Below are 9,158 nucleotides of genomic sequence, written 5' to 3' on the forward strand. Positions count from 1 at the left end.
CTGGTGGGAATGCAAACTGGTGCAGCCGCTCTGGAAAACAGTATGGAGGTTCCTCAAAAAATTAAAAATAGAACTACCCTACGACGCAGCAATAGCACTACTAGGAATTTATCCAAGGGATACAAGAGTGCTGATTCATAGGGGCACATGTATCCCAATGTTTATAGCAGCACTTTCAACAACAGCCAAATTATGGAAAGAGCCTAAATGTCCATCAACTGATGAATGGATAAAGATGTGGTTTATATATACAATGGAATAATACTTGGCAATGAGAAAGAATGAAATCTGGCCATCTGCAGCAACGTGGATGGAACTGGAGGGTACTATGCTCAGTGAAAAGACAGATATCATGTTTTCACTCGTATCTTGAGAAACTTAACAGAAGTCCATGGGGGAGGGGATTGTTACAGAGAGGGAGGGAGGCAAACCACAAGAGACTCTTAAAAACAGAGAACAAACTGAGGGTTGATGGGGGTAGTGGGGGGAAGAAGGGAAAATGGGTGATGGGCACTGAGAAGGGCACTTGTTGGGATGAGCACTGGGTGTTGTATGTAAGCAATGAACCACAGCAATCTACCCCAAGAACCAAGAGCACACTTTACACACTGTGTTACCCAATTTGACAATAAGTTACATTGAAAAAAAATTTTTAATGTTTAAAAATATAAAATGATGTTTGACCACATGCTACCTAGACCGATTGGTGACCACGTTCCTTTCATCTTCCAGATTTTCTGCTGGTTTCCCAGCAGGGAAAGGGTGCTAACGTTTAATGTGGATTCATTACACAATACTCTTCTAGATGTTCTACAGAAATGATTTCCCTTAATCTTCTCAACCACACTAGGCATGCTATTTTCTATTCAGTGGGGGGGGGTGGGGGGGGTGGGGGGGGCGGGAGATTAGGCTCTGAAAGGATGGATGTTTTGTCCAAGGCTGTGTATATAACATTCAGCACGGCTGGACTTGGTTGGGGTCAATCTTGACTCTTGGGTTTCTGCTCTTTCTTACTCTACCATGCTTTTTTTTTTTTCTTTTTTTAATGTTTATTTATTTTTGAGAAAGTGAGAGAATGAGAGAGAGAGAGAGAGAGAGAGAGAGAGGAAGAGAGACAACCCTAGGCAAACACTGCCCTATCAGCGCAGAGCCTGATGCAGGGCTCGAACCCACAAACCATGAGATCATGACCTGAGCCGAAATCAAGAGTCGGCCACTTAACCAGTTGAGACACCCAGGCACCCCTAACCATGCTACCTCTAAAGTTAGATCCTCAACCTAACTTTTAGGCATCCCACATATCCAAGGGATGTGGCACACTCCTTGCTAGGTTAGTAATCCTCACGGGGTGGAGGGACTCCCCTGGTGTTGGGGAAATGCCCCAAAGGAATCCAGATTGGTGACCCTGGGTGGAGGTGATACATCTGCTCTTTGAGAATCACCCATCTAGTTTAGTTATAAGGTGGTTGTACAGTTTTATGACTTAAAAATGTTTTAATGATGGAAAAGTATTTCCTGATTCTAATAGCAATTCTTGCTAATTACAGAAAACACAGAACTTCCCACTGCACCTCCATCAGAAAATAATCACCATTAGCGTTTTGGTATATTTTTCTACTGTTCTTTCTAAGCAAATATGTGGCTTAAGAAAATTAAACTGGCATGAGAAACAATTTGGCATCTTACTGTTTTCACTAAACAACACAGATCCAGAGCATTGGCGGGGGGGGGGGGTCATTCAAAATTCTTTAGAAAAAAATCTTTAGAAACAGCTCCACGTGACTCTTCTGTCAAAGTTATTAATTGTATCAGTTTTATATTTATTTTTATAGATTTTACCTAGATTCCCCTAATCAAACCTTTAATGAAAACATGGCAAATGATTATCTTCAGTTTTCTACTAGGAGACTAGAAAAGTTTTCCAGATCTTTGTTACCAAACCTGGCTACTCTTCAGAACTACCCCTAAGAGCCCTATAAATACAGCAAGCTGAGCTCCTGCCACATGGACCTAGTGAGTTAGAACTACCTGGGGATGTCCTGCCTCCAGGCACATATCTCCAGGCAACCACTGACACGCAAGCCGCTCCTACTCAACAGACACCGCATACACATCCTCCTCCTTAGAGTGACCCTAAACTCATTCTTGATACACTGACATCTACTTCAAATTTTTTAAAGTTTTTTTTTCATGTTTATTTGAGAGAGAGAGAGAGAGAGAGAGAGAGACAGAGACAGAGACAGAGACAGAGCACGAATGGAGGAGGGACAGAGAGAGAGGGAGACACAGAATTCAAAGCAGGCTCCAGGCTCCAAGAGGTCAGCACAGAGCCTGACATGGGGCTTGAACTCACCAACCGTGAGATCAGGACCTGAGCTGAAAATGGACGCTTAACTGAGCCACCCAGGCGCCCCTAAATATTCTAAACTCGACTCAGAAGTATTTGCTGCAGGTCCATGAGGTGTAGAGATGGGTTTTGCCCAAGATTTAGCAACAGGCGAAAGACATGATTCATGCCACTATTTTCTATTACGTTGTCATTACAGACCATGGAATCTGGGCTGGAAAATGAACTGCTAAGTGTAAATCTGGGGTCGGGGAAATAAAAGCAACCTTGTGTCATAAATTTTTTTTACATTGCTAAGAAACTTCACTACACGTTATCGTGTACATGGAGGTACGATTAGACAAGACATATAACTACATCTGTGGAATGACAAATGTCTAGTTGCTACCTTCAGTAGTTTAAAATCAAATACATATAAAAACATATCAGGAAGAAGTGAGAACCTGGTGGTTTCCTATGTAATTTCCAAATCTAACAGTTATTTTTGCTTTGATGAGTCAGCATTCTTGATACAGTGGGGCAAATGGTATTTTCACAGCTAAAACTGCTGTCTTTATACAAGTTGTTCCCAAATTTCTACCTCCAACTAATTCCTAGAATTCCTCTTTCACACTAAACAATGAGCTCTAAAGGCTATCTGTGAAATCTCAAAAAAGACAATCACACAGAATCACACCATTTTCTCCAACTTTATTTAAAAAAATGAATATGTCCATTAGAAATTTTTTTTAATGTTTATTTATTTTTAGAGAGACAGAAGGCAAGTGGGGGAGGAGCAGAGAGAGAGGGAGACACAATCTGAAGCAGGCTCCAAGCTCCCAGGTGTCAGCACAGAGCCCGACACAGGACTCGAACTCACGGACCATGAGATCATGACCTGAGCCGAAGTCAGATGCTTAACTGACTGAGCCACCCAGGCGCCCCAAATATGTTCATTAGAAAAAGCTTAGAAGGGGGAGTCTGGATGGCTCAGTCGGCTGAGCACCCGACTCTTGATTTCAGATCAGGTCATGATCCCAGGGTCACAGGATTGAGCACCCCATTGGACTCTGCACGGAGTGTGGAGCCTGGTTAAGATTCTCTCTCTCTCTCTCTCTCTCTCTCTCTCTCCCTTCCTCCCTCTCTCTCTCCCCCCTCCCTCTCTCTCTCCCCCCTCCCTCTCTCCCTCTGCCCCCTCCCCCACTTGTGCCCATGTTCTGTCTCTCAAAAAATAAAAATTAAAAAAAAATTTTTAATTAAAAAAATAAAAGAAAAAGTTTGGAAGGATATATGCCAAAAATATTAACAATTATGAGAATTATGAGCTCCAGACTCAAATATCCAAATCCACACTTCCACCAGAATGGCCCCCAAATGTTCAAAACTTAGCTTGCCCTTACACCCCACTCCTACTCTATTTACCACTAAAGCCTGCTCTTCCTCCTTATCCCCAAATTAGCTTAAAGGTATCTGGTGTTGACCCACTCCTTCTGCCAGGCTAGAGAGCAAAGTTCAAAATCCTTCATTTGGGTGCGCCTGGGTGGCTCAGTCGGTTAAGCGTCCAAATTTGGCTCAGGTCATGGTCTCGTGGTTCATGGATTCAAGCCCCATGTTGGGCTCTGGACTGACAGCCTGTCTCAGGCTCCTGCTCCTGCTGTCTCTCCCTTTCAGAAATAAATAAAACATGGAAAAAAATTTTTTTTAATTAAAAAAAAAAATCCTTCATTTGGCGTATAACGTGCAGCTGAAATGCCATTTCTTCAGGGAAGTCTTTTTGGGTCCCTGAGACTAAGTAAGGCGGCGTGTGCTCTGCTCCCACAGTACTTGGTGCGCTTCCTTCATGGCAAGGCTGAGCACTCTTTCTCCCTCTGTGGCTCCTTATTCTCATAACACCACTATTAAACGTTTAGAACGGTGTCTGTGTGTTCAATAAACGTTAACTATTATCACAGTTGTAGCAGAACTTAGGGGTCTTTAGAGAGCAAGCAGCAAATCATAATTATACCAACAGGCTACTGTAGAGCCATAATAATTCGCTTATAATCTGTTAATGGTGTATTTATTACCTGTTAAGGTAGACCAGAAGCTCTGGGTTGGTAAGGACCCCATCTGTCTTGTTCACCCGCTAGGCCCAGATTTCTTAGAAAACTGGGCAGAGGAAGTGTGTTTTGGTGGGTAAAGGAAGGAATTTTAGATTCCACATCCTTTCAACCAGTCTGTGACTTCGGACTCCTAGATGGCTCTGTGGACTTGCTCTCTGAATCCCAGTCTTCACTCGGGCTCTTATCGTCCCCTGTAGGTGATCTGCCAACTGGTCTTCCTGCCTCCAGTTCTGCCTCCCCTGGCTCACCCTCTGCTCTGCTGCCAGATGGGATATTTTAAATGTGAATCTGATCCAGTCATTACCCTGTCAAGAGTCCTTTTTTTTTTTTTTTTTTTTTTTGAGAAAGAGAAGGTATGTGCAGGGGAGCGGCAGAGAGAGAGACAGAAAGAAAGAGAGAGAAAGAGAGAGAGAGAGAGAGAGAGAGAGAGAGAGAGAGAGAGAGAATGAGAATCCCAAGCAGGCTCCACATTGTCAGCACAGAGCCCGACACGGGGCTCAATCTCACAAACCATGAGACCATGACCTGAGCTGAAATCAAGAGTCGATGCTTAAATGACTGAGCCCCCCAGGCTATCTAAAGTCCGTAAGTGAACAGCCACTGCCTAGAGTCACTGTCTCCAGCGCAGGGCGTGGACATCCCAAAGGGGTTTGCAATAATGCCCATTAGAGTGTGAAAAGAAAACATTAAAATCTCTATTTTGGGGGGGCTGGATATAGTATATTTATTGACAGCACATGACAAAAACCTCTGTTTTTATTATTTATGTAACAAACACTACTAAAACCTAATTTATTTAAGACTGCTACTAGAGTATGTACCTAATATTTTGAGGGTGTGTACAAACCTAAAACTGGGCCCTGTGACAATGAGCTGTGTGGAAAATATTTCACTGAGAGGCATGGGGAGCCTGCAAGCCTAGAGAACACGGTCCCTTCAGGACCCTTGCTCTGCCAACCCCGTCAGCCTTATCTCCCAGGAGGCTCTGTTCCCTGTGCACACTCTGTGTTTCTCATCTCTGAGCCTTTGTCCCGTGCTTAGAATGAACTTCTCTCCCTGTCATCCTAGACTTGCCCATCAGTTGACTCTGCCTAGGGTAGTGTTCCGCCAGACGGCCACAGGCCTGGCTCCTTCATAGGTATCAAGTCTTAGTTTAAAGGGAAGTACCTCACACAGACCTTCCCCGGCCACTTATCTGAAGGAGCCCCCCACCCCCGCTGCACCTGCTGTTTACCATACTATCCACGACACTTGATAATTTCTTGTATATTTATTTGATGGTTTGTTTATTGTCTTCTTCCTCACGCTAGACTCCACAAGACTAGGAACTTGCCTGCCACACCATTTCCCTCCAGTTTCTAAACAGTGCCTGGCATTTAGTAGACATTTCATAAATGTGTGTGACTAAATGAAGGAATGACTCCTTTAAGATTTGGCAGAAGGCCTGCCTCCTCTCTGAGGTTTTGATTTTCTTAGGAAGAACGTTCCTTTGTTCCTCACTAAACCATTCAATACCTCCCCCACAGCATTCATCAGTGTCTCTCCCCCAGCCCCCCACCCTTGATCATGTACACTTCAAGGGCACGGACTGGGTGTTATTCTTCTTTGTGCCCCCAGCGCCTAGCTTGGTGACCGGTACCTGTCAGGTGCCCACGGAACGTTTGCTGAATTCATAAATGAATTACCAAAAAGAACTCTAGCTGACTTTCTCCCGACTCTGATGCTTCTAATTCTCTACTTCTCACCTAAACACCCAAAAAACAACTGTGTAAGAAAAACCCATCTGTATAGGCAAGCCACCCAACACAACAAAATAAAAAACAAAGTCTGAAAATTCGCATCTCAAAATAGGAGTGAGAGTAGCTTTATGACCCCAGGGTTATCCTCCCCACCTCACTCCCACTCTTCCCAATTAGTTTTAAAAATCCTTTCTACCTCCCAATTTACCACAGAAAATGTAGGGGACTCTTACAGACTAAAGATAGCATTTCTTTCTTCTTCTTCTTCTTTTTTTTGTTTTTAAGTAGGCTTCATGCCCAGCACAGAGCCCAATACAGGGCTTGAACTCATGACCCTGAGATCAAGACCTGAGTTGAGATCAAGAGTCAGACACTTAAGTGATTGAACCACCCAGGCGCCCCATTACAATTTCTAATAATATGCTCACAATACGAAGAATTCCACTCTCACACAACAGTATTTGGTATAAGCTAACCCCCCACCAAACCCCAACCGGTTACAATGATTTGAATTTAACTCTCATTTGTTTATCAAGTCTCCTTAGATCATGCAGTATAACACAGCAATCACAACACTGGGGATGAGCCAGAGGCCACTGAAATGAAGGAAACCCTATACTCACTTGCTCTGTTGGGAACAGGGTATTGATATACTCCACGGCATTGAAATCTGCTCGATCTAGAGGATCCTGGCTTGGAAACACCTGTATAAAGACAGGGGATTAAAAAATAACTGTCATCTTTCTGTCTTGTTTAATGTATTCTTTCTTTCCTTCCTACTGGATGGTAAATTCTTTGAAAGCAAGAAACATACCTTTTTTCATTTTAAAGTCTTAACACCCAACGACTGCTTGGGAAAATACCTGTTAAAGTAAATCTTTGATTTTCACTAACATCTGTAATTTTAACATCTTGGTGCAACTAACAGAATGCGCAACAGTGGCAAGTTCCACAGATATCAACAAAATTCCACAGACAAGGGAAAATAAATGGGCTTTGTACACTATCAGATTAAACCAGCTGATGACATGACTGTATTAAGGAAGGCTTGGTAAAAGACTTATGCATATGTCTGTGATGGCTTAGTACTGGAATTCACTTTGCACTGAAGCAATTTTTATGCTTCAGACAGTGTCAGGAAATGGAGCTTGCATTCAGGAACTGTCCATCTCTTTAGCAGAAGAAAGAACACTGCCTCTGAAAAATAACTCCCTTCAAAAGCTACAACTTGAATAACATGTAACAAGGTAGATTATGAAAGCAGTGGAGTGATGCCCTGGGTACCGATTTCACCAGCTCAAGACAGTCATTCTGGGAAGCCAATTCTTTTCTGATGTCTGCTCATTAGATAAACCTATGCTAGAACTCAGTCTTCTTAAGAAACAGCAAAAATACACTCTTCTAAAATCCTTGCCAAACCGTAACTGACTGCGTTGTTTGTTTCTTCTATTAGGGCCCATTAGGTCCAAAGAGAAAATGAAATGTACGTCTTTTTCTGTCAGGTGGAGGCTGGTGGGGAGCTGTGGCCTGAACAACAAAACCTTTGCCCAGTGGTCTGGCATCCTTAGGATGTGCCAAGTGTTCTTTGTATGGGGTAATCCAACCACTGGTAGAAAAACACACGTCCAAAAATCTATAAATGGGACAATACAAATAAGTGGCAGACCTATAATCAGTATTAATGCTCAAAAAAATATTAACTATTAGCAATGGTAGTAGTAATGGTTTATTTCAAAAAACTTCCCAGTGGTCATTAAATATGGCACAACCCTCCTTTTCTTAAATCTCATCCCCTACACCAATTCTTTTAACGGAGATCCTCTCCCTTTATCAGAAGCAAAATCCTGCACAGAAGTCTAAGTCACAATTTCCAATACAATTACTCTTAAAAACCCAGTAAACTTGAAAGGAGAATTTAGTCAACCAAAGAGTTCCGGAAGGGAAGGAAGGCCTCCTGGGAATATTCTTCAACCTAATCCAAATTAATCAACAGCAGAAATTCTCAACCATTTAAGTACGGTAAAGGGTCCTTTTTCAACCTTGTCCCCTCTGCTCTGTGACCCGCTGCAGGTGTTAAAGTTGTTCCCCTTCTCAATTCCTAGTCCCTCACAAGAGGCTAGACGGAGAAGCGGGAGCAGCGGCACACCAGCCTGGTAAATAATCCCCCACATCTGACGCTGGTATCCACGAACTCCCTTCTTCCAGGTTCATGCTTTCAGGAGGCGCGGTTCCTTTGCCCAAACTCACCAGGACGCCTCATCCTCTAAAGACAATCAAGGCCTAGAAAGGGTCCTCTCCCTCCCCTGGATTCAGCAACCCCTTCCCATCACCACCTCCCCCCAAACCTGTCCTTTCCCTTCGGCGCCTAGCTCCCACCTCTCCGTCTAAAGACTGCTTCCTCCCCATCCCACATCGGGTCCCGCCCCCAGACTTCCCCACCCTCCGCTCTCCCGCCCGGTCAGGGCACGGAACGCTCACCTGCTCGATGGCGAGCTGCACATCAGGCGTGAGCTGCAGCACGGCTTCCAGCTCCTCCACGAACTCCAGTTCCTCTTCCTCCATCATCCCTCCGCCCAGCTCCCTCCCGACGCTCACCTCAACCCCGAGTAGCACCTCCAGCCGCCCCCCGCCCCCGCGCTCCAGAACCACAGCCCTCTCTTTGCAGCGCTCAGGCAAACCTCCTTTCCTTCAGCCTGCCGGGCACTTCCGGAAAGCAGGGCACTTCCGGGATCCGGGGCACTCTGGGATAGTGGAGGACTGACCTCTGCGACCGCGGAGGAGGCATTCCTGTCACGTCCCCGGAGTCTCCCCGGGCAGTCCAGTGGTCCCGCAACCCCTGCCTGTCCTCAGCTCTCCTTAAGATGGTGTGGGGGCACGCTTCACCTCGCCGAGGGCGCCCCCCCCGACGGAGGCCCCGGTGTTGGGGAGGTCCTGGCCGCCTCCCCACCCCCGGCAGGACCCCCCAGTGAGGGTGAGCCCCGACAGCGTCGC

The 9,158-nt window shown here is 45.0% G+C and overlaps 1 protein-coding gene across 3 annotated transcripts in view; it reads right to left on the reverse strand.

Annotated features, from left to right (window-relative positions):
• The window catches only part of VPS53 (VPS53 subunit of GARP complex), a 135,946-nt gene extending 127,086 nt beyond the window's left edge, over positions 1 to 8,860 (reverse strand). For all 3 annotated transcript variants that reach the window (XR_006196442.1, XR_006196441.1, XM_042915541.1), the window contains exons 1-2: positions 8,646 to 8,860; positions 6,791 to 6,871 (exon numbers count right to left, since the gene is read on the reverse strand). Coding sequence is in view for 1 of the 3 variants with exons in the window: in XM_042915541.1 (XP_042771475.1) it covers positions 6,791 to 6,871; positions 8,646 to 8,732 (168 nt within the window). In the remaining 2 variants the exon portion in view is untranslated. The remainder of the gene's footprint in view (positions 1 to 6,790; positions 6,872 to 8,645) is intronic.
• Positions 8,861 to 9,158: the final 298 nt, after the last annotated feature.

Source organism: Panthera leo, chromosome E1 (genome assembly GCF_018350215.1).
Source record: "Panthera leo isolate Ple1 chromosome E1, P.leo_Ple1_pat1.1, whole genome shotgun sequence".
NCBI classification, from domain to species: domain Eukaryota; kingdom Metazoa; phylum Chordata; class Mammalia; order Carnivora; family Felidae; genus Panthera; species Panthera leo.